The following is a 25034-nucleotide window of genomic DNA, read 5'->3' on the forward strand; positions in this document are numbered from 1 at the left end:
TGCTGGGGCTCGTTCGTTGCCCAGGTTTCTTTTCGTTTCTTCATCTTTTTTCATTCAATGAAATTGATCATTTTTGTAATATATGTTGAACAATTTTCTTAATATATGTTACAAAAATTGTTCAACATATATTAAGATTCTTTTTAACTTATATTGATCATTTTTGTAATAAATATTCACCACGCATTATGTAAAAGAAATTAATAGATGCAAAATGATCATAACATTTTTTAAGTTTATAGTGAACCTTTTATTCTGTGATATTTTTTGTACATACACACTGAACATTGAACATTTTTTTATATACAATGATTTTATATAAATATACGATGAACTTTTTTTGTATTATAAAACCATTTGTCACCTATATATTGAACCTTTTTAAAACAATGAAAGTTTCATTCTGGGGTTCATATTTCTATTTGTCAAAACATAACACATGTAGTAATCTGCATGTTTACCAAACTAATATTTTTCTCAAAGATAATTCTATTAATACAGCCTGTGTAAAAATAAGAAAAAATGATCATTTTGCATCTACTAATTTTTTAAAAAAAATATTGCAGGCTTTGCTTGGCCAAGCTGCCGGCCCAGCGTGTGCGTATAATATAAATTTCGCCTGGATCTCGTCAACAGCGACGCTGTGGCGTACTGGCTAGCACACGCAGCCGCAGACCTGCGGGTCGTGGGTTCGAATCGTCTTCGCGTGGGTTTTTCCGTTTCGGTTATTTGTTCGTTCAATTCGCCGCAAACTTTCGAACAAGTTCGTGAAAAACTTGCGCACTAAAAAAAATCCCTCTCACTGGCGGTTTTTCCGCGAAAAAATGGGCATTTATGTGATTACATATAAAGCTTCGTGAAAAACTTGCGCACTAAAAAAAATCTCTCTCACTGGCGGTTTCTTAAATCAGCGTTTTAGCCTTTTTTGCAAAAACTTGGACCAATGTTGGTACTGACACGCAAAATTAGCAATCGTGGTACTAATCTGCATGTGATGCCCCAATTATGGTACTTCTGTGCAATTAACTCCACACACAGATTCATTCCCCTTATTCTGCACATTTCGTCAGTCTAGTAACTTCTGATTTTGTACAATGAATAATATACGAGAGTGCAAAGAGATTTATTTTTGTACAAGCCAACTTTAGCTTTTTTAAGTCATCGTAGAGTGATCCATTAATCTGTGTTAAAAACAGAGAGAGAGAAGAGAGAGATGCCCTTAATTACTTTCTTGCAAGAATGACCTCGCAGACCTGCGGGGCGCGGGTTCGAATCGTCTTCGCGCGGGTTTTTCCGTTTCGGTTATTTGTTTGTTCAATTCGCCGCAAACTTTTGAACAAGTCCGTGAAAAACTTGCGCACGAAAAAAAACCCTCTCAATGACGGTTTTTCCGCAAAAAAATGGGCATTTATGTGATTACATATAATGCCGAGGGGTTTTCTACAAAAAATATGCCATGTCGGCACCTGACAGACGGGCCCCAACGGTCAGATACACTGTCAATACGTATAAATCAGCGTTTTAGCCTTTTTGCAAAAATTTGGACCAATGTTGGTACTGACACGCAAAAATTAGCAATCGTGGTACCAATCTGCATGTGATGCCCCAATTGTGATACTTCTGTGCAATTAACTCCACACACACAGATCCATTCCCCTTATTCTGCACTTTTTGTCAGTCTAGCAATTTCTGATTTTGTACAATGAATAATATACGAGGGTGCAAAGAGATTTATTTTTGTACAAGCCAACTTTAGCTTTTTTAAGTCATCATAGAGTGATCCATTAATCTGTGTTAAAAACAGAGAGAGAGATGCCTTTAATTACTTTCTTGCAAGAATGACCTCGCAGACCTGCGGGTCGCGGGTTCGAATCGTCTTTGCGCGGGTTTTTTCGTTTCGGTTATTTGTTTGTTCAATTCGCCGCAAACTTTCGAACAAGTCTGTGAAAAACTTGCGCACGAAAAAAAAATCCTTCTCAATGGCGGTTTTTCCACGAAAAAATGGGCATTTATGTGATTACATATAAAGCCGAGGGGTTTTCTGCAAAAAATATGCCATGTCGGCACCTGACAGACGGGCCCCAACGGTCAGATACACTGTCAATACGTATAAATCAGCGTTTTAGCCTTTTTTGCAAAAACTTGAACCAATGTTGGTACTGACACGCAAAAATTAGCAATCGTGGTACCAATCTGTATGTGATGCCCCAATTGTGGTACTTCTATGCAATTAACTCCACACACACACACAGATCCATTCCCCTTATTCTGCACTTCTGATTTTGTACAATGAATAATATACGAGGGTGCAAAGAGATTTACTTTTGTACAAGCCAACTTTAGCTTTTTTAAGTCATCGTAGAGTGATCCATTAATCTGTGTTAAAAACACAGAGAGAAGAGAGATACCCTTAATTACTTTCTTGCAAGAATGACCTGAGTTTGGTTTCTAAACCCTCAAGTCTATTCAGATTGCCCATTTCTTACAAGACTAATTCAGCTGGACAGTGTAAATTTACCACAACAAATATAAGCTTTCTATACATTGATAACTAGGCTTAATCTGGTGCAGTCGCTCAATTCTGAAATTGTTCATATTGATGTAGTGTACAAGTGGTCTTTCTTTCAGATATTATAGAAGTTGCGCAAACACCATATATTGTTGCAGATATAGATAGATACCTCAACAATACTGGAATGTTAATAGTATGGGAAAGGTAGAGCTCCTATTTTTTTATTCTAGCTCCATGCCGTAGGTGAGGTAACCCCTTCTTCCCACATGTTCATGATAATCAAGTAACCTCCAGAATGAATTGTGATTCTGGTCAGTATCATTAAACATTGGTCATTTGCTTTATTTGTTAGTATTATGTATGTCTTTCTTTTCTCCTCATTTTTTGAATGTATTGTCCTGTAAATGATCCACATGGTATAAATAACTGAAATGGATGTGCCAAACATCAAGAAATATCAGTAAACATCCGTTGCTTTTGGGTACGAATTTTGCTTTTTCTGGATTATCAGATTCCCTTTGGTGTTCATAATACTTAGTTGTATTCGGGTAGATTTTTTCATGGATATGGTGACACTTTGTGACATTCATCCTAATAATTTAAGAGTTCCCTCAGCCACTATATCCTAGCCCTAACACTTTCCAGTCATCCTCTTCTTTTGATCTAATCACCAGAATCTCTCAATTTTTTTGTGTTGATTCTTATTTAGCAATTCCTATATGGTTATAAATATGTGCATTATCCTCTGTAATCACTTCTCAGTTGCGTTAAATAAGTGATGCACTTAGTTCTTTCTCATTTCAAAGATATTTTATGATGTGCATTTATCCTATGTAATCACTTCGCAGTTGTGTTTCTCCAGCGCCCATCATAAAGCGTATGCATATAATCATATTGAAGTCTTGTCTTTATATACACTTCAACCTTCTTTAGATTGTTTGAAAGAAGTAGCATTCTTATTGATATAATCTTTGCATGTGCTCTTCACTATGTAGCATATGTTATTTTGCTAATTCCTAACATAGTATCTCCTTAAGCATCTGTAGCCGCCGAGTTGCAAATATGCAGAGTGAAGGGTGGAATATGCTTATTACATTCCACATAACTAGGGGATTTAAAAATGCCGAACAACAAAGGTAATGGGTTGTTGGGTGCATATTCGCTCTCTTTTTTCATTTTCTTTTCTATTACAGAATCATTTGTTGATGCTTTTCTATCTTTTCTGTCATAAATCAGATGCAAGTATCTCATTGTTTTATATGGCAAAAATGTTACACATTTGGTTAAAGAAAACAAAATTAACATGTTTAGTTTATTTATGACCCTCATGGTCTATTAAGATTGTCAAATAACATTTTTGTGTGTGGTCATGGATGATGATGCCTTTCTTACACAGGTGATTCGCCAATGATGATCAGTCAATGCCAGGAACAACTCACTTCGGCGCTAATGACTGCCCAACTGTCTATTATACCAGTAGCTACCAAGCCGTTTCAATGATCTTCTGTTCGACCATTCACCTTTTGTAAGAATGCCTTACTCTGAGAATTGTGTGGCATCAAAACTGCTGGATGCCCTCTCAAACCTTGTGATGTCTTTGTATGAAAATAACATTCTTAAAGCATTCTGTGTTGACCCTATGATTTGCTAATTGCACTGCTTGCTCAATATTGGTATCACTGCCACTGTAGCTGCTTCTCCTATATTATGTCCCTGCTCTTAGTATTGAACATAATGTACCTTGGTTAGATTTTGTTATCTTCTGACATTACTTTGTAGTGTTGAACTTGTGCCCTCTTGCTTTTGAACAGACTAAATACTTCTACTTTGACATGAGTATATCAATCAAGTTATTGTGCTGGTTAAACATGCTAAGCTGGCACACACTCTTAGTCACAAATGTTAGGACCCGGCAACGCACACGCTTAGTCACAAATGCTAGGACCAGGCAACGCGCGCCAAGGTGCGCTCAAGTCTAGTCCATCAAGATTCAAGTCCTAATGCTCGCATTATCCTAGATTTATTTCAGAATTTACGACGATGCATGTTTAGTGGGAAAATACGTTCCCGTCGACTACAAGGCGCGTGTGGTGACTTCATTAATCCATGATATGCCGACTCGGTATTTTAAAGATGGACAGAGTGTGTGTGCGTATTTATACGGCGAGTGTACGCGTAGATATATATGAGCGTATGTGTTCGTATTGTGTTTAAAAGAAAACTTGTTCTGGAACGGCAGTCGAATTCAAATCCGCAGAACATTGGAAGGTCAAACCGACCACCGCACCAATCGGAAACGCGTGGCCGTCCCTCTCTCTTGATGATGATATAAATAAGAGCGAGGGTCCTACAAATAATATACGAACCCAGCAGCGACGCACGGCAACCTCACACCTTGGCGTGGATTCGATAAAACTGCGGATCAAACCAGCAGCCGGCCATGGCGGACCAGGAGGAGGATCCGTGAGTTTTCTGCTCCTGCAAATACTCCCTCCATTCCGTTTTATAGTGCGTATAGTTTTCAGCGGCAATACCAATGAATGAGCTGGCACATGTACTTTGGTCTAATATACCCCTCCACTAACTCTGTCCAGCCCCATGTGCACATCACCTCAGCCACGTGTAATCCCGCCACGGAGAGAAATTGGAGGGAAAGTTCAGCGCATTCCCGCGTCCACGTCTGCGTGGCCAGCCCCACCCACGCCCGCTCAGCCTTTTCAAATTTGAATCAGCTCTCTAGGACGGGACCAAGAGTGTACTAGTACACCATTTTTCTCTCTGCATCTCATTTCTCTCTAGTTCTTCACCCTGCAATGGCACAGTTAGATTTAAACAACCAGATCAACTGGGAAGATGTCCAAGAAGACTACGGCGGTCTTGCCGGAGAGCTAGACTACGATCTGGAGCTGATTGTCTCGGATGAAGGTACGTCCTTTCTCCCTGCCGAGGTTCATATTTTTGTTGGTGCTCTCGTCTTCTTGCTGATCATTTGCTCACCACCTTGGTTTGTTGATTTATTTTGCCAGAGGACGAACCTCACGAGCATGTGTATGCTGAAGCTGAGCCTGGCCCTGGACGCGGTCATGGCCGTGGACGCGGAGGCGCCGGCCGCAGAGACGCCAGCCGTGGACGCGTAGGCGCCGGCCGCGGAGGCGCCGGCCGTGGATGCGGAGGCGCCGGCCGTGGAGATGCCGGCCGTGGACGCGGAGACGCCAGCCGTGGACGCGGTCATGGCCAGAGCGGACGCGGACGAACGAGGTTGGGACTCACTGGAAGATCACCAACTGTTAGGTGGCAGGCTAGCCAACCTCCACTCGGTGACGCCGGCCTCGGCCAACCTTCCGTTCATGTCGATACTGGCATTGACTTGAATGTGGAGTCCGGCGGCGGCAGCGGCGGCAGCGGCGGCGACGACGACGGACATGGCATGCTTGGCATTGACTTGAATGTTGAACTTGATGTAGTCGACGCCGGAGTTGATGCTGAAAATGTTGAAGGAAACGACGAGGGACATCCAGCTCCAGCTGGTATGCATGCTTGTACTGGTTCATGCATACATGTGTGCTATGCATTGTGGATCATGCATGCTTGCACTGATCGCATACATGCGTACTGCTTCATGGATTCTGGATCATTCATGCATGTACTGGTTCATGCATGCATGTGTGCTGGTTCATGGATACTGGTTCATGCATGCTTATAGTGGTCATGTATATTGGATCATGCATGCTTGTACTGCTTCATGCATACATGTACTGGTTCCTGCATGATTGTTCATATAGTTAGCAATGTAATAAATGTATGATGCCACTTATTTGCAAATGAAGGCAAGAAAAAGAGAAGGCAGTACAAAGATGAAGAAAAGCAAAATCTATTTGCCATGATCTTGGAGAGGTCTTCTTTGGGTAAACTGAATCATGGAATTACTAAAGCTATTGCCGAAGAAAAAAACATTCCTTTGCGAACTATACAACTGAGATGGCTGGAGGGAAAGAAGGCTGGTGGATTCCAGGGAGTCTTGAGCAAGAGGACCCAGAATTGTGGCCGCAAGAGGATTGCTTTCAATGAAGATGCTATAAAGGATATTGATCTAAGAAAAAGAACAAGTCTCCAAGATCTTGCTAATGAGTTGAACATGGCAAAGACTACCTTATTCAGGCGTTTGAAGGAGGGCAGACTCAGGCGGCATTCTAATGCCATCAAATCAACATTGACGGAAGAAAACAAGAGGGCTAGGGTTAAGTTTTGTTTGTCTATGTTTCAGCCACTAAGCATCCCACAACAGCCAACATTTGATGGAATGTACAATGTCATCCACATAGATGAGAAGTGGTTCTATCGCACTCGGAAGAATCAAAAATTCTATTTGGGTCTCAATGAGGAAGATCCGAAGCGTACCACACAAAACAAGAATTACATTGAAAAAGTGATGTTCCTTGCTGCGGTGGCGAGGCCTCGATATGATGATGATGGCAACATGACATTTGATGGCAAGATTGGCATATGGCCTTTTACATTCCTAGAGGAGGCTAAGAGGGATAGCAAGAACCGCGATGCGGGAACAATTGTTACTAAGGTGTTGCCGGCGGTGACAAGGAAAGTTAGCCAAGATTACATGGTGAACAAACTTCTGCCTGCCATTAAGGAGAAGTGGCCTGCTTCGGAACGCGGTTATCCTATAATCATACAACAGGACAACGCCAAAACTCATATTCCCGTCAATGATCCTATGTTTTGTGCAGCCGCAATGGCAGATGGATGGAACATTACGTTGATGTGCCAACCACCAAATTCTCCCGATCTGAACATATTGGACCTAGGTTTTTTTGCAGCCCTACAAGCTTTATTTCAGAAGTTGTTCCCAGGTTCACTAGATGACATTGTTGCCAAGGTGCTCCAAGCATATGGAGAGTACCCCCCTGAGAGGAGCAACCGCATCTTCCTCACTTTGCAGTCCTGTATGCGGGAGATACTCAAACTTAATGGCAGCCAACACTACAAGGTTCCACACATGAGAAAGATGGCTCTAGCAAGAGCTGGTATTCTCCCTCCTAGGTTACCATGTGATCCAGCAATTGTAAATGCCGCGATTGAGTTCCTAAATGCCACCATCTAGACATGGTCATTGTCTATGCATGCAGCTGTTTGCAATCTGGACATAGTTTGGGTTCAATGGATCAATGTAGTCTGGACATATTTTGGCAAGACATGATCAATGAATCTGGACATATTTTGGGTTCACTTGATCATACTAGCAATCTGGGCATATTTTGGGTTCAAATGATCAATGTAATCTGGACATATTAATCAATGTATTATGGACGTGTTTTTTGTTTAGTTGATCAATGATAATTACCATGCATGAAACTGAGCTAACCACCAAGCAAAAATGAGTAATTTGTTCTGGTCATGGTCCATGCAAGCAAGTGAATGAAATCTGATTATCAGCATTCATTTGACAATAAGAAAAATACACATCATAGGACAATTCGTGCTACTGAGGACACTATCTACATTCACTTGAGAAACTACACAACACCAACTTTTCAAACAAAATACTCATCACATCATATCACCATGTCCATGCATGCAACCAAATTTGAGGTGAACACACTCACATCAGATAACCAGGAATTAATAACCTGAGCATACTATCCCTTACCTCCATTGTTCGTTCATCGAGCGAGTCGCCTCCGTGAGCGGGCATGGAGTCAGGCACAAATAATACATCGGTCTCGGCATCCTCGGGCGGCACCTCTTCACCGTCGTCGGTCTCGGCGTCCTCGGGCGACACCTCTACGCCGTCGTCACTCTGGGCATCCTCAGGCACCACATCTACGCCGTCGCCGGTCTCAGCGTCCTCGGGCAACACCTCCTCACGGTCGTCACTCTCGGCATCCCCGGGCAGCAACTCTAAGTCATCGTCGGCCTCGGCGTCCACAGGTAACACGTCTCCGCCGTTGGTCTCGGCGCCCTCGGGCAGCAACTCTCCGACACCGTCTGTCTCGGCGTCCTTGGGCAGCAACTCTCCGACGCCGTCGGTCTCGGTGTCCTCGGGCAACACCTCTTTGCCGTCCTGGGTCTCAGCATCCTCGGGTGACACTTCTTTTCCGGCCAAGATGGGCAAGCTCGATGTACTAAGGACATGCACGCCATTACTTGGGCAACAACTAAGCTTGTTCCCGTACATGCATCCTGTTCCTGTACTTGGGCAGCCGCCAAGGACATGCACACCTTGTTGAATGAAACTGAGCGGCATGGGTGAGGCATCTTCTACACAGACGCCGACATCGGCATCTTGGGTCACAAGCGAACCTTGGTTGGTGTGGCTGACATCAAATCCGTTGACGTACTCCAGCAGGTCCTCCTTACTGAGGGCATCCAGCCAGTCTCCAGCGCAGCCCTCGCCAGGGACCTCCTCCTCTTCTTCCCCCTCGGTGTCTTCGAATTCCCGCTGCCGCTTGCCAAATCGTTGAGCAACTCGTCCGTCCAGCTTGGGCGTCTTGCCTAGCAACAGCTCAATTTGCTGTATTGCCACCTTTGCCTCCTTCAACAGAGCCAGGACCTTCCTCCTCACCTCTCCCTCAACTCCTCCGCCCATGAAGACCGCCGCCTCCGCCACACCTCTCGGCCCAGATCTGTTGGACGGCTACTGATGTGAAGCGGAGAAGATCGATGAGAGAAGGAGAGGAAGCGTTGTGGGAGTTGGGGATCAGCAAGGGAGGTGGGGATCGATGGGGATCAGCGAGGAAGAAGGGAGATCGGTGGGGATCAGCGAGGTGGGGAGGGAGGTGGGGAAAGCAGCGAGAAGAAAGAGATAAGGGAGAGAGAGAGGCGAGCGATGCGGTGGGCTGGGTGGGGCGCTGGCTGTTCGATTAGGTGGGGGGGGCATTTTCGTCCAAAATCGCTCGAGAAAGGAGATACGCACTACATTGTGGAATTTTTGTCAAAAACTTATACGCACTATAAAACGGAATGGAGGGAGTATCATCTTCGTCGTGTAGTCGATGATGACATCGTACCGTACCTCTGCTGCCCCTGCGTGGGGCGGTGGATCGTGTAAAGATTGTCGTGCGTAAAAGTTCCGTTGCGCCTATGCCTCCACATGGCTAAATTTATAGTATTGACCATTTTGCGAAACTTGATCGAGATCTGATCTTGTCTTGCAAAAATTTTGGGATCTGAACATTTTCTAATCGCCAAGGTTCATGGCGGTAGTTTATGACAGTCTATCATCACGGTCCTTTGGCGATAGGGTTGCATGTCCTACCGTAATTTTTTCCTAAGTATGAAACTCAGTGATGTTTGGCGGTAGGGATGTTTCCTACCGTCAAGGTCCCTGGCGGTAGGCTGTTACACCCTACTGCCATGAACCCTGACGGGTAGTACAAGCGTCAGATCCCGAAATTTTTACAAACTAGGGTCAGATCTCGATTAACTTTTAAAAAAGGATCAAAACACGAAATTTTGCCCCTCCCCGTCGCGCTGCGTGGGGTGGCGAATACATGGTTTGGCTGCCTTGCTACACTGCCGCCTAGTCTCCCCCGGCCCTAGTTGCTGTCGTGATCCTCAAGCTTACCTGCATTTCAATGTAAAAAAATAAAAAAAATCCTTGCTGGGGCACCGAGACCTTTTTTTCTTTTGGATTTTATAAATTTGAATTCACTATATATCTTTTGAGTCGAAAGTCTAATTAAAGTTCCGTTTGCATATTCGTATTTCCTGTGTCGAGGGTTTAAATAAGATCATTTTAAATATGTTTTGACATGTTCTTAAAACTTTACTGAGCTTCAACTACTAAAACGTGGTAGAAATTCATCAAGTTTCAGAATCTAAAGCTTACAAACATGCAAAGAATCCAATGAATTTACGAATTGCGAAGCAATGGTGCGGCCGGTCAAACCCATTGCTAGAAGCTCCCACACCAGTAGGGCCATGCACAGTGCAATGCAGAGAGATACCGCTTCGCACAAGTGAAATAAAGAAATCATTTTAAAGATAAAATGGTCATAAACAAACACAATGAACTCATGATCCAATGTATGAGAGGAGGTGAAGGGGAATGCAGTAGAAGGGGAGGAAGACTTGGTATATTCATGCTCTAATGCACGTATAATCTAGCTCGACGCTCGTGCATTGCTAATAGTAAAATTGTGAAAATGCTTCAATCATGCCTGACTCAACAAACACCACTGTCATCTTGCCCTCCCTCCCCCTTTGCGGTATGAAGATCGTGCACACCTTGAGCTTCATTCCTTTTTATTGCACTCCTCGGCTAACTCATCACTCCATCTACCCAACTCTACCCTTTTTGCTTCTATTTTGCCTTTGATTGTGCACGGCCATGCTTTGAGATGAGGGGGGCGCACAACACGGAGCAGACTAAGACTCATGTTCAGCACGTGGTACTTGCAATTAGGATTTGTTATATCAATTATACAGTATATAGGCTTTTCTTACAGTTTTGTCAAAAAAAAAAACACGATGTAAAGGATGTTGCCGGGCGCAAATCCAACCTCACTAGCCTGTTAATCGCACGGTGGAAAAGTGGACCGGAAATACTCGCGCCCGGTCGACCGGCGCAGAGTAGCCAGCCTTCTTCCCCAAATTCCCAGATAAAACAGAGCAGTAGTCGAAGCACGGCTCCGGCGGACCCCTCCCAAATTCCCCAAATTAAACCCTCGCTCGCCGCCCTCCTCCGCCTCCGGCGTCGCCTCGCCGGCACGCCGTGACCCACCATGTCCGTGGACGACTGCTTCATCCCGCTCCCCTCCCCACTCCATGACCGCTGGCGGTGCGGCTCTCACCCCTGCCTGTCCCAGCTAGATCTGGACGACCGCGCGGCCGCCGGTTCTGGCACGGCGGGCGAGGGAGCCGCCTCGCATGGCGTCCCCAGACGCATCCTGCGGAGCCCTAACCGCCCACTCGCCGTCCCCCCGACGCGCCTCCCTCCTCCTCCCCTCGATCCGCTGCCTGCTATGTACGTCAAGGACCCCTAACTGGCGGTGCCTAATCCTGATCCTGTTTGATATATCAATTTGCTCTAATCCTGTTTGATTCATTTCTGAACTAGGCCACCACGTGTATCTGTTTTGTGAACAAATTATTTCTCTTCCAAAATGTGCTGAAATTGGAAACGAATCTAAAGAACACATGTCTACGGGAACAAAATTCTTGTGATTCTAAATTTGCTGAAATTGGAAATGTATTTGAGAACAAATTCTTATGGTTCTAAAGCTTTGCTGAAACTAGTAATTTATCTGAGAAGGTGACAACAAATTATTACGATTCTGGGAGTTGCTGAAATTAGATTATTATATAATAGACTGTGTTGACGACTCTGCTTCATTTTACTGTGATGCTGAATCAATCATATGGTGTGGTTCAAGGTATAAGGGGAATGCCTTCCCAGAGGAGGAGCCAAAGCAACACCAAGTCCAAGTTTCACGTGCCGCTTCAAAGGGGAGATATGCAAGGTAAAACTCCTAAATCTTCACTTTTTTTTCTGGGTTGCTCTATGTTCAACACCACTGTGCATGGTCATCCGGCATTCTTAAGTGTACATACTCTGGTTCCCATTGTTAACTTGTCCATTTTTGTTTATATTCCAAACTGTGCTTTGCCTAAAAAATGGGCAGCACAATTCCTCCCGTTCCAGATGGTTAGCCGAATTTCATTTTTTTCAAAAGAAAAAAAATAACATTCTACACTGCTGGGTGTTATCAGTGATGGGCTAAGAATTGTACTGAAAAGTGCAGCAATGCTATCGGGTCCAAAAATATTTTCTACTTCTAAAATTTACTGAAATGGGAATAGTAATGAGAGTTCATTTTACTTTAATTCTATTTAAGTCATATGTTCTGGTTCAGGTTTAAAGAGAATTTGAATGCCAAGCCACAGGAGACAAAGCAACATCACCATCAAGTTGCCGTCTCATGCGCCGCTTCAAAAGGGAGGTATGCAAGTTGAACACTCCTAACTTTTTTTTTTTGGATTGCTATCTGTTTAACACCACTGTGCATCTTCATTTGGCATTCTCAAATCCTCTGGTTCCTAGTACTAAGTCGTCCATTTTTTGTTTATGTTTCAAACTGTTTTCGCTGGAAAATGGTTAACACAACTCCCGTTAACATTCTACACTGCAAGCTGCATCTGTGACGGGCTTAGAAATGTGCTGAAACACTCAGCAATCCGTTCAATAAAATTAATATTGCAACCGCATGTTTTGCTCTCATTGTGTTACGTCAAGTAGTTCTACCCCGTTTCTGCCATGCAGCCGTTTATATCCGGCATCCCCACCTGACAGCTGTTCAATTTCATCATGTCAAATTTTAATTCCAAACACTCTCGTCAACTCTTTAAACATGTTTCAAGAATTCTGCATGCACCTTCATCATCATAAAAGAAAATCAAATCGGTAAATCTGTCAAATTTTAATTCAAACTCGATGAGTTTTTAATCATGTTTCTATAACTCTGCATGCATCTTCATCATGAAAGAAAAGCAACTGGGTAAATGATACAGTTACTATTTCTCACATTATGGCATGGTACTTGCGATTTTTTTTTATAACAATCAGTTCACATTACTGAATCAGGAGTCGAGCTGGTTGGATGTCCATGGAGAGGAGCACTCCTGAAGGTATCAACATGGAGGAACATGCTTCGAGGTTTCAGCCTTTGCCCCTGCCCAGATTTACGAGTGACTTGGACCGGGCTACCGTCGGAATTCCAGTTGTAATGCGAAAGAGGAAGCCTCCGGAGGTGAGGAATGCGCTCCGTGAAAGAAGAGTCGCGACCAAACAAAAGGACGCACGCTACCATGCGGAGGTGGCCTTGCGTAAATACAACAGAGCCAACAACACCAAGGTCTTCCTCTCTCTTTCTCTCTTATCTCCGAGTATGTGAGGTCGTGACAATTGGGATGGCTTTTCAGCCTGATTATCCATTTTAAACATGTCTTTACATTTTGATTTTTTTTTTCAGTTTGAGCTGGTGGAGGTAAAAGTGATATCTATATTTTATGAGTTTGGAGGGGCCGGCGCCCATTATAACTTCACAGCTAAGCAGCCTGAGGAGCAACATTCTGCTGATGCCGACAGTACCAAGCTATTCTTCTCTGAAGTCCACCTGAATTTTCGGAGTGAGAATGATGTGATTATGTGCTGTATAGTTGGGGAAAATGACGCAGGTACCTTGGTGGCTTTCTTGTTAGTTGTTCCTATTGTTTCTTTCCTGATTATGGCCATGTTTCCTTATTGTTGGTGAGGTTTGCATCAGGTGCAATCAGTTGTGTTGCTCACACATATGCCTTAATCACAGTCTGATATTGATATTTGTCTAACTCTTTATTTGTTCTATCGACGTTGCAGGGCGTTGCTATGGCTGTGAAAACTACCAGCCTGTTGTTCACCCAAGCAGCCAAGCATATGGCGGTGGTAGTAGTACTTGTATTGACTATCCTGGTTCGGACGGCGATAGCGACAGCGACTAGTAACATAGCACTTGAAGCCTGGTGGCTAGTGCTGCTTGTGTGGCTAGTCTTCTCTGGTGTGTATTGGCTTGCCTTTTGTGAAATACCCATGGCATGGAGTTGATCAACTTGAGAAATATGTCATGTGGGATGGAGGACCTGAGTGTCAACTGAATGTTGTTGTGTGTTACCAATATTCGATAATGACATTTGCTATTGTGGTTTGCGTCTTGGCTTAGGAATTTTTTAAGACTGGGCTAACCCCTTTCCATTAATCATAACGTAAATAAAACAGTTCTAAAGAAATAACAGGAGATGGGAAAGAAGGGAAGCCGAGTTCAATGCACTATTGGGGGGCATCACCAAAAGACTATGTACCTAGAGTGTCATATTTCCAGGTTTAAAAGAAAATCCTGTGAAAACTTATATATATTCATGACGGATCTTTAAAATTTTGTTTAAAAATATTATGATTTTTTGAATAGTTCGAATTGCTATTAAAAATATTATGATTTGCAAGCTATGCAAAAAAAAGGCCCAACAACAAAAAGAAATTGGCTCATTTTCATGTATGTATTTTTTTTCTACGCCCCATATGAAAGTATATTGTTACAAAACTTTTCTTGACCGTGTTGTATGTATTTTTTACGCTATGGAAATGTGATATTTTGAAAACGGGCTCCATTGAGGCTGTACCTGTACTCTATTGGTCCTAATTACAAGCCAGATGATAGTTCTCAACAATGTTCTCAGACTAAAGCAAGCCCCCAAGCGAGTCCAATAAACCAAACGGAGGACAAAACAGACAATAGATCTGCATCATGAGATGCCAAGCTTCACTCCCCCTCGGCCGACCTTTGAGCCGATCCTCATCAAATTCACCGTGTTGGAGCGAAGAAGCTCAACTCTAGTCTTGAGCACCTTAGGGTCACCCATCTTTTGAATACCTGCCCAGTACTTTCGCAAAAAAAGAACAGTACATGAGAATAGAACAATTTGTGTTCAAAGGTAGTTCGATTTCGACCATTCCAAATAACCCATGTGATGGCCGCCAGACCAACAATATAAAATCTTTCCCAACCAGGAAGAAAAGATTAACACCATGAAATAATACTGCCATCGATTATCAAGGCACGAATCTGTACCCAACACAACCCCAACAGTGTTGCAGATAACCCAAGCAACTGAGCAAGCAATGAAAAGATGTTGACAAGATTCAATTGCCATGGAGAAATTTGAATTTCAAATGGTAGCTTCTCATCCCAAATCTATTTATAACTACACACATTAAGAGGCTTTTCCAACCATTTTATACATAGACTTAGTGAGTCTTTAGCATTTTTATTTAGACCTAGTATACAATATCTCCTTCAGCACTAAGATGAAAGTTACCAACAAACTTGATCAACAATACAATCCTGGTCATTTCAAATGTCAAAAGGTTGAAGGAATTTATCACATAAAGGGGTTTATCCTCCAAGAGAATCTTACCAAAGCCTAGAAATATCACTAGACCCAACATGATTTTTCCTCCCCATCATGTACAGTAGTCACCGTTTTATTTTCCAAGTATTTGGCTTTCACAATATCCTCACAGATCCCATTTTCGTTACTCCCTCCATTCCCTTATACAAGGCCACAAACTCAAATTACAGATACCAAGGTAAAATTTAATGAGTGCTTTGGAAGCCAACTTCTCTTTTCGTTAAACGGGGTCATTAATACACTTGTATGCTTGCAAGGAAGGAATGAGAAGGAAGTAGCACATTGTCATTATGACTACATGCATTCAAGTATTAAAAAAGTTGGTAGTACGAGAAAACAACATTAATGTTTACCTCGATTACTCTTAGTGGCCTTGTATAGATGCAAAATGTATTTTTCATAGTGGCCTTGTATAAGGGAATGGAGGGAGTATCAAGTTTGCACCACCACTTCCATCAAGCTGATGTTCTATTTTATAGTAATATCTTAACTCCCAACCCACCTTTATTTCTAGATCTACGGATCCTAGACCATCTAACTAGGTGGTATTTCTTCTTATTACAACCTTGCCAGGAAAATTTCATCTGTGCTTGTCTAGTTTGTCTACCAAAGTCTTATTCATTAATCACATTGACATATGTTATTATGAGATTTGAGATAAGACAACATTTAACAGAGTGTGTCTCCCACCTATAGAGGGAGCATTCCCTACCAAGGCATCAAATCATTTCAAACACTTGCCTTCCAAGAAATCACAATCAGAAGTTCTTAGTAAGGTAAAGCTCACTGGCATACCTAGGTATTCGATAGGAAATTGGCCTACATCACATCCAAAATGCTTAGCATATTGTTCAACAATATCCGCATCCCTGCCAACAGTAAGGATCTCATTCTTTTGGAAATTAACTCTCATCCCAGAAACCATTTCAAGCATAAACAGAAGCATCTTAAGATTGTCAGCTTTTTCAAAATCATGCTCTAAGCAGATAATGGTGTTGGGTGCATACTGGAGGACCGTAACACCATTAGGGATAAGATCCGGGGCCAAGCCCACATGGAGATTATCGTCTTGAGCATTTTTAATTATTTATTCAAAACGATTTATCTCTTAAACTGTACGTCCAAATCTTAAACCGTTTTCACTATTTGATTTCTCACATCAAGATCTTCAAAATTAGATCCCATGTTGATAGGTTTTGATGAACTTTTTTTTAAAGAAAAAAAAAGGACGAAAAAACCGTGCCTCTCGCCGAAGAAAAAAAAGTGAAAACACGTTTTTCCCATTTCCACGAGGCAAGGCCATGCCTTTCACGAAAGCAAAACCGTGCCTCTCATAGAAGAAAAAAAGAAAGAAAACATTTTTTTTGTTTTCGAGAAGCACAGTTGTGCCTCTCGCAAAAGCAAAACCGGGCTCCTCGCGGAAGGAAAACCGTACCTCTCGCAGAAGAAAAAAAGAAGAAGAGAAAATGCATATTTTTTCGTTTCCGAGAGGTACGGCCGCGCCTCTTGCGGAAGGGAAAAATGCGTTTTTTTTTCGTTTCCAGACGGTCGTGCCTCTCGCGAAAGCAAAACTATGCCTCTCATGAAAGGAAAAAAAGAGAGAAAGCGCATTTTTCCGTTTTCAAGAGGCATGGTCGTGCCTCTCACGAAAGCAAATTTGTGCGTCTCGCGGAAGCAAAAAAAGCGTATTTTTCACGCGTAAATAAAATAAAATTCAAATTTCTTTTGTCCAAAAGCTAACAAAGACTGGTGGGAAACCAAAACGCTGAAAAAACCTGTCTAAAAAGCCAAAAATGCGTGCGAAAAAATAAATAAATAAATAAAATCCGGATGGAGCGCCCAAAACATGACACGTGGCGACGGCTAAGAGTGCGCCAAATGACACACTCTCAGCCCACCTCCAAGTGATCATTCGGAGGCTACCGAAGAAGCGTTCGTCAACTAGTTGCTCTCACAGGGACGCCCTTGAAGATGAAGGCACGTGCGCCAAAGGAGAAGGTCATGGCCCATAGGGTATTGGGTGTGTTATACGTCGGCCGGCCGATCCTTTTAAAGACCAGCAAGGTCATGAGCCGTCGGATCTGGACCATCGAGCGGTTGAGTTTGTTGTGTTTTTTTATTGATGTTACCTTTGTAACGAGGGTAAGATTAGAGTAGTACAAGACAAGACAACAATATTTAAACCAAATCAACCTCTGTCGCTCCTTGTCTTTACCTAATAATAAAAGGGCTATTGCTACAGGTGGTACGTCATCGAAATTACCATAAAGTTGCAAAATATTATCCACCAATGACACATATAAGTGATAAAAAATTGTTTCGCACAAGGGGAATCCCCGCCTGGGCCGGCCCATACAGTAGGAACCTACTAAACTGCGCTCTGCACGCTGGGAGAAGACACAGAGCATCTGCTTGGGCCAGCCGGTGGCCTGTTTTTTATTTTCTGTGTTCCTTTTTATTATTCATTTTTCTACTTTGAATAATTTGGGACTTCAAAAAAGTTACAAAAAATATAAAAAATGAATTTTTAAATAAAATGTTTAATACATCATAAATGTTTGTGGATTCAAAAATTGATCGTGATTTTTAAAAAAAGTTTGCATATTATAAAAATATTCGCAATTTTGAAAAATAATATTCTAGAAATCAAAAAATGTTCTTACAAAATAGTTTATTGATTCATAAAATTTTTGTATTAAATTTTTTAATGAAATTGAATCAAAAAATGTTCATGAATTAAAAAATATCCAAAAAAATTAAAAACTGTTTGTGACTTACAAAATAGTTTATTGATTCATAAAATGTTTGCTGATTCAAAAAATGATCATGCATTTTGGAAAATGTTTATTAAATAAAAAAATGTGTGTTAATAAAATTGTTCAACCAAACAATTTCCAAAAAAATGTTTGTTGGTTTTAGAAATGCTTGCCTATTTAAGAAAAATATTTTAAAAATGTTCAAAAACATTTAAAAGTTTGCAAATAGTTTAAAATGTTCATGAACTCAAAAAAAATCATGATTTCAAATAATGTTCGAGAATCTGTGAAAATGTTCACGAGTTTTAAAAAATGGTCATGATTTCCAAAAATTGTTCACATTTTCACGAAAATGAGAGTAATAGTGTATTTCGGTGATGCAGCAAAATATGATCATGGTCATTGGAGATTATGATTTTTTTTTCGTTGCAACGCACGGACTGTTTTGCTAGTATACTATCTACTCCCTCCGTACCGTAATAGTTATCGCTGGAGTAGCTGAAGTTCAACTGCTCCAGCGACAAATATTACGATACAGAGGGAGTAGTATCTACCACAAATAATAGTTAGAGCATCTCCAGCTGAGCCCCCAGGAACGCCCTCCAGGCCACTTTTTTAGCACCGACGTTTAAGAAAACTCCCAGCCGCACTCTTAAGACCCTACTTTTTGTCGGATTTGGTCAAAAACACAACCGGCGATCCCAGGGCAAACCCAGGGCACCGGGTGGCTGTTGGGGGAGGAGAGAGAAGATTTTGCATGTCATTGGCCCACTGTCAGCCTCCCACTCATCTCTCCATACTTTTTCTCCCGGGCCCCACCCACATGCTTTCCCCACGAACTCGCCCCACTCGCGGAGCTGCGCGTGCTCAGCCTCGGACGAGACTTGCCTTCTCCCTTCCCATGCTCCCATCCGTGCTCCCGCATACATGGCTTGATTTGATTGGAACAAAATAAGGCCCGGCCACACCCCCTTAAAATCAGGGGGAGATGATTAGATTAGAAAGAAAAAAGAAAAAAAGACAGTCGTAGGATGAGGTGGGAGCACGGATGAAAGCATGAAGAGGGAGCAGGCAAGCCGGATCCCTCAGCCTCAAGGTCACACACGCTATCTGGCCCCATCCCCGACGGGCTCGCCGCAGCCCTCCCCAACCTCAAGCTGCTCTACCTCGCCAGCAACCGCCTCTCCGGCCCCCTCCCCGCCGGCCTCGCGCTGCTCCACCGCGCCATCGTGCTCGTGCTCTCGGGCAACCGCCTCTCCGGCCGAATCTCGCGGGAGCTCGCCCGCGTGCCGCGGCTCACCTCGCTGCTGCTCGACGGGAATCTGCTGATGGGGCCGGATCCCGCGGGAGCTCACCCGCGTGTCGCGGCTCACCTCGCTGCTACTCGACGGGAATCTGCTGATGGGGCCGGTGCCCGCGCTGCCGCAGACCACGCTCCGGGCGTTCGACGTCTCCGGCAACCGACTGTCGAGGAAGGCCGTGATAATCGCCAAGTCGACGATGACAGGTGTCGTGGTGCTCGCCCTGCTGGTTGCGGCCGCCTCCTTGCCACGCACCGTCCTCTGCCTCCTCACCGCCGCCCTGCTCACCGCGCGCCGCGTCGCCGTCACCGCCTAGTTTGGCTGCCCGCAAGATGCAGAGGAAGGGGATGGCGACCTCGCCCTACGCTCGCTCGCCGCCGTGGCCGAGGTGCACCACCGCGTGGCCGGGGCCTCCTCGACATCGTCACTGGCCCGGGCATGCCGGAGCTGCCGCAGGGCGAGCTCGAGGAGCGGTGGCGCCCGGCCACTTCCTCATTGCGCGCCACGCGCTCGTGGACCTCTGAGCTACCACCACGCGTCCTCCTTGTCGAGGTGCGGAGATGCTTGGGGTGGACACGGCTGGAATATTTGGAGGGGCACAACGGCTGAAGATGCTTTTAGAAGTTGGTTTCTTTCCTTGGCAGTCGAATAAAAATCAGCAGAACTTTAGGAAGGCCAAACCGTAGACAGCACCAATCGGAAACGCGTTGGCTGTCCGCCTGTCCGTCTCCCTCTCTTGGTCAAACCATGACGATGGTATAAAGAAGAGCCGTCCTACAAATCATATACGAACCCATCAGACGACGCGCTGCAACCTCACCCCCTGGCGCGGATTAGAAACTGCAGATCAAACCATTAACCACGCAGCCGGCCATGGCGGATCAGGGAGGTACTGGCCAGGAGGATTCGTAAGTTTTCTACTCGAGTACTCGTGCAATTTATCTCTTATACGTGCCGTCGTATGCGTAGTAGCTATATCTGGACGAGCGCGCAGCCGCGGGTCCTGGCAAGGCGGGCGAGGGAGGTTCGCCGTTCGCATCCTGCAGCAGAGCCCTAGCTAGCTAACCGGCGAGTCGCCTCGGCTCCTCCCCCCGGCCCGCTGCCTGCCTAGCTGTGCTGATATACTCGCTCTGTAAAGAAATATAAAAGCGTTTAGATCACTATTTCTTTATGGAGGGAGTATATGAATTTGTTGTAATTCTCTTCGGTTTGTTTCGTTTCGAAACAAGGCCACACTATGTATGTCTGTTTCCTGGTTTGAACAACAGATTATTTCCGTTCCAAAATGTGCTGAGACTGGAAGTTTATCCAACAACAAATTCTTAGCACTGGAATTAGAAATTCTTGTGGTTCTAACATTCGGTGAAATTATATATGTACTCCGAATTTGGTGGGAATCTCCTGTGGTTCTAAAATTTGGTAAAATCTGAAAACAAATTCTTATGGTACTGGAAGTATACTGGAAGTATAAATGTATCTGAGAAGAAGTTCTTATGGTTCTGAATCTTGCGGCGAGAACAAATTATTACGATTGTGAAAGTTGCCGAAATTAGAATGTTACTATATTTTGTTGACGACTCTGCTTCATTTCACTGTGATTCTGAATAAATCATATGTTATGGTTCAAGGTATAAGGGGGGTTTGCTGCCTGTCTTCCCAGAGGAGGAGCCAAAGCAACACCAAGTTACAGTTTCACATGCTGCTTCAAAGGGGAGATATGCAAGGTAAAAATCCTAACATCTTCAGTTTTTTTTTGTTCAACACCACTGTGCATGGTCATTGGGTAATACTCTGAATCCCTTTGTTAAGTTGTCCATTTTGGTTAATATTCCAAACTGTTTTTTTTTCTGGAAAATGGGTTGCATAATTCCCCCTGTTCCCATGGTTAGCTGAATTTCGTTCTTTAAAAAAACATTCTACACTACATCGGCTAAGAATTGTACTGAAAAGCCGAGCAATGATATCGGTTCCAAAAATATTTTCTGGTTCTGAAATTTACTAAAATTGGAATAATAATAATAGGTAGATTACCTCGACAACTTAGTTTCCTTTTACTTTAATTAATTCTATTTAAGTCATATGTTCTGGTTCAGGTTTAAACAGAATTTGAATGCCAAGGCACAGGAGACAAAGCAACACCACCATCAAGTTGCCATCTCAGGCGCCTCTTCAAAAGGAAGGTATGCAAGTTGAACACTCCTAACCTCTTACTTAAATTGTTGGATTGCTCTCTGTTCAACGTCATTGTGCATCTTCATTTGGCATTCTGAGATGTCATTGCAAGATCGATAACCCAAATCCTCTGGTTCCTACTATTATATCGTCCTTTTTAAAAAATATCCCAAACTGTTTTCCCAGGTAAATGCTTAAGACAATTCCTCCCGTTAACATTCTACACTGCAAGCTTCATCGCTGATGGGCTTAGAACTGTGCTGAAACACTCAGCAATCCGTTCAATAAAATTAATATCACAATCTCATGTTTTGCTCTCATTATGTTATGTCATGTAGTTCACCCCTTCATCATAAAAGAAAATCAAATGGGTAAATCTGTCAAATTTAATTCTGAACAAACTCAATGGGTTTTTCAATCATGTTTCAAGAACTTTGCATGCACCTTCATCATGAAAGAAAAGCAACTGGGTAAGTGATAACTTAATATTTCTCACGTTAAGGCATGGTACATGTGATGTATTTTTGTTTTTTGGCATAACAATCAGTTCACAATAATGAATCAGGAGTCAAGCTGGTTGGATGTCCAAGGAGAGGAGCACTGCTGAAGGTATCAACATGGAGGAACATGCTTGGAGGTTTCGGCCTCTGCCCCCACCCAAATGGACGGGTGACTTTGACATCGCTTCCATCGGAATTCCACCTGTAATGCGAAAGAGGAAACCTCCGGAGGTGAGGAACGCGCTGCGCGAAAGAAGAGTCGCGGCCAAACAAAAGGATGCGCGCTACCACGCGGAGGTGGCCCTGCGTAAATACAACAGAGCGAACAACACCAAGGTCTACCTCTCTCTCTTTCTCTCTAATCTCCGTGTATGTGAGGTTGTGACAATCGGGATGACTTTTCAGCCTGATTATCCATTTTAAACATGTCTTTCCATTATGTTTTTTCAGTATGAGCTGGTGGAGGTAAAAGTGATATCCATATTTTACGAGTTTGGAGGGGGCGGTGCCCATTATAACTTCACAGCTAAGCAGCCTGAGGACCAGCAGAATGCTGATGCCGACAGTACCAAGCTATTCTTCTCTGAAGTCGACCTCTATTTCCGGAGTGAGAATGATGTGATTATGTGCTGTATAGTTGGAGAAAATGATGCAGGTACCTTGTTGGTTTTCTTGACAGTTGCTCCTCCTGATTCTTGGCCTGTTTTCTTATTGTTCGTGAGGTTTGCATCAGGTTCAGCCAGTTGTGCTGTTGCAATCTCATATTGATATTAGTCTAACTCTTTGTTTTTTTCTATCTATGTTGCAGGGCGCTGCTATGGATGCGAAAACTACCAGCCTGTTGTTCACCCAAGCAGCCAAGCATATGGCGGCGGTAGTAGTACTTGTATTGAGCATCCTGGTTCAGATGGCGACAGCGACAGCGACTAATGATGTAGCACTTGGAGCCTGCTGGCTAGCGCTGGCTTGTGTGACCAATCTTCTCTGGTGTATATTCACTTGCTTGCCTTTTGCGAGAATATCCATCGCATGGAGTAGATAGACGAACTTGACAAATCTGTCAGTTGGATGGAGACGCGTGTCGCAACTGAATGTTAGCATGTGTTACTAATCAGATAATGACATTTGCTATTGTGGTTTGCATCACGGTGAGTAAATGGACTCGAGTGATGTGGACATTTTTTCTATACTCCCCCGTTAGAAATATAAATATAATTGGGTTTAAGTTAGAGATAAGAAGATAAAGATAGAATTAGTTTAAACTACATGTAACTTGTCTTGTACTCCAAGTCTCTATCCTTATTGTACTCCTATATATACCCTACACAAGGGTCAGATCAATACAATAACAACAACAATATTTTAGACATCTTACGATTCTCCACATGGTATCAGAGTGGTTAGTTTCACGACGCCAATTCTAAAATCTTCCACCACTTCCACAGCACGCCGCCCTCGGGAAGATTAATCTCCTCTCCCCGGAGGCGCGGCACCTGATCAATCAAAAATTAGATTGATCTTGTAGTTTAGATCCAATTTTTGAGTTCCTATCATTAGATCGATTTCATAGATCAATTTTAGTTTTCGAAATCCTATTAGATTAGTTTTCCATAGCCTCCAAATAAACCTATTGATCTACCCTATTATCCGGCGAAAATCTTCAGCAGAAATCGATGCTTCGGCGGCCCGGTGCCAACTCCCGCGCAACTTCAAGCCAGCAACCATGGATGCGGGTACCACGTGCAGCTGCTCCGAGCCATATGCCGGAGGTAGCGCACACCTGCCGACGAGCAGCGGATCGATCCCTCGGCTACGACATCAACAACGCCATGGATCGATCTATTACGAGCTGCACGGTGCCTCCTCCATCAACGCCACATCACCTTGCCCCTCGACATCAAGCTTCATCAAAGGTAAGTCCAGCCATGCGTAGGTACGCCAATGCAAAGCAAGCTTGCATGCACACATATCCATCCATGAATCATGCACATGGCCACGCAAACCAATCTCGTGCGAGGAGACGCATGCAGCAAAACCTGGACTCCGACACGTGCCTCCTCCTGCCGCGTATGCCACCTCTACTTCGACCGGCGAGAAGGGGGCGGCATCCATGGCCCGTGCACCCACGCCTCCACAATACCAGGCATCATGAATCACGGGAGGGCGAACTCCCATACGCATCTACACCGACCGCCGAAACTGCCTTCTCCTCTGACATCCGCAAGGTGCATCGTTCACGTCTGCAACTCTCTCATAGCGCATTTTTTTGCGCTTCCGGCTTTGTGCGGCTTCATCATCCACGAAGACCACACCATCGATCATGACTACCTCGACCACTGCTACATCATCATGATCGGCTACCTCGATATTAATGGCTACGTCTACAGCAACTCATCGGCAACAACTCCAGTCAACAATGTCCGCCTCGTCACTTGCGTCCACGACACTCCCGCCGTGACTGCGGGAGGGAATAGAGGAGAAGGCAGGAAGGCACCAGAAGGGGACACAGTCACCGCCCTAGGTGCCAACCCATCAGAGACGCAGTTGATGATGGCGCAGCGGAGAAGACGACGAAAGCGCAAGACTTCAAATCCAGTCGTACTCGTCCGCTTCACTCCCGCTACGACTGAGGGGGAATGTTAGAAATATAATTGAGTTTAAGTTAGAGATAAGGAGATAGAGATAGAATTAGTTTAAACCACATGTAACTTGTCTTGTACTCCAAGTCTCTACCCCTCTTGTACTCCTATATATACCCTACACAAGGGTCAGATCAATACAACAACAACAATATTCTAGGCATCTTACGATTCTCCACACCCCCAAAAAATTCAAA

At 43.7% G+C, this 25034-nt stretch overlaps 4 protein-coding genes across 4 annotated transcripts; 3 read left to right on the plus strand and 1 right to left on the minus strand.

Annotated features, from left to right (window-relative positions):
• Positions 1-6232: 6232 nt before the first annotated feature.
• Positions 6233-9303, minus strand: LOC147977251 (uncharacterized). Its single transcript, XM_087519939.1, has 2 exons — positions 8175-9303; positions 6233-6274 (listed from the first exon to the last, which is right to left on the minus strand). The coding sequence occupies exons 1-2, from the start codon at positions 9111-9113 to the stop codon at positions 6233-6235; spliced, it is 981 nt and encodes a 326-aa protein (XP_087376065.1). The 5' UTR covers positions 9114-9303.
• Positions 6393-7628, plus strand: LOC147977252 (uncharacterized). The gene has a single exon (XM_087519938.1). It carries the CDS (start codon positions 6393-6395, stop codon positions 7626-7628), a length of 1236 nt encoding a protein of 411 aa, XP_087376064.1.
• A 1785-nt stretch (positions 9304-11088) lies between the features above and the next one.
• On the plus strand, positions 11089-14206 carry LOC125530481 (uncharacterized). Its single transcript, XM_087519940.1, has 6 exons — positions 11089-11492; positions 11902-11988; positions 12382-12468; positions 13110-13380; positions 13498-13702; positions 13884-14206. The coding sequence occupies exons 1-6, from the start codon at positions 11251-11253 to the stop codon at positions 14003-14005; spliced, it is 1014 nt and encodes a 337-aa protein (XP_087376066.1). The 5' UTR covers positions 11089-11250; the 3' UTR covers positions 14006-14206.
• Positions 14207-20399: 6193 nt separating this feature from the next.
• On the plus strand, positions 20400-23267 carry LOC125530480 (uncharacterized). The gene is made up of 6 exons (XM_048694874.2): positions 20400-20434; positions 21155-21250; positions 21620-21706; positions 22264-22534; positions 22649-22853; positions 23007-23267. Exons 1-6 carry the CDS (start codon positions 20400-20402, stop codon positions 23126-23128), a joined length of 816 nt encoding a protein of 271 aa, XP_048550831.2. The 3' UTR covers positions 23129-23267.
• Positions 23268-25034: the final 1767 nt, after the last annotated feature.

The sequence above is a fragment of the Triticum urartu genome, chromosome 4A (assembly GCF_056163025.1).
Source record: "Triticum urartu cultivar PI428250 chromosome 4A, HENAU_Tu73, whole genome shotgun sequence".
Lineage (NCBI taxonomy): Eukaryota > Viridiplantae > Streptophyta > Magnoliopsida > Poales > Poaceae > Triticum > Triticum urartu.

Excerpts from the sequence above, each read along its gene's own strand:
- LOC147977252 (XM_087519938.1), top strand. The coding sequence starts at position 6,393 with ATGATCTTGGAGAGGTCTTCTTTGGGTAAACTGAATCATGGAATTACT.
- LOC147977251 (XM_087519939.1), bottom strand. The coding sequence starts at position 9,113 with ATGGGCGGAGGAGTTGAGGGAGAGGTGAGGAGGAAGGTCCTGGCTCTG. Across the intron at positions 6,275-8,174 it reads TCGATGAACGAACAATGGAG|GAACCAGTACATGTATGCAT; the intron begins GTAAGGGATAGT and ends ACAATCATGCAG.
- LOC125530481 (XM_087519940.1), top strand. The coding sequence starts at position 11,251 with ATGTCCGTGGACGACTGCTTCATCCCGCTCCCCTCCCCACTCCATGAC. Across the intron at positions 11,989-12,381 it reads TCAAAGGGGAGATATGCAAG|GTTTAAAGAGAATTTGAATG; the intron begins GTAAAACTCCTA and ends GTTCTGGTTCAG. Across the intron at positions 12,469-13,109 it reads TGCGCCGCTTCAAAAGGGAG|GAGTCGAGCTGGTTGGATGT; the intron begins GTATGCAAGTTG and ends TTACTGAATCAG.
- LOC125530480 (XM_048694874.2), top strand. The coding sequence starts at position 20,400 with ATGGCGGATCAGGGAGGTACTGGCCAGGAGGATTC. Across the intron at positions 21,707-22,263 it reads GGCGCCTCTTCAAAAGGAAG|GAGTCAAGCTGGTTGGATGT; the intron begins GTATGCAAGTTG and ends ATAATGAATCAG. Across the intron at positions 22,854-23,006 it reads AGTTGGAGAAAATGATGCAG|GGCGCTGCTATGGATGCGAA; the intron begins GTACCTTGTTGG and ends TCTATGTTGCAG.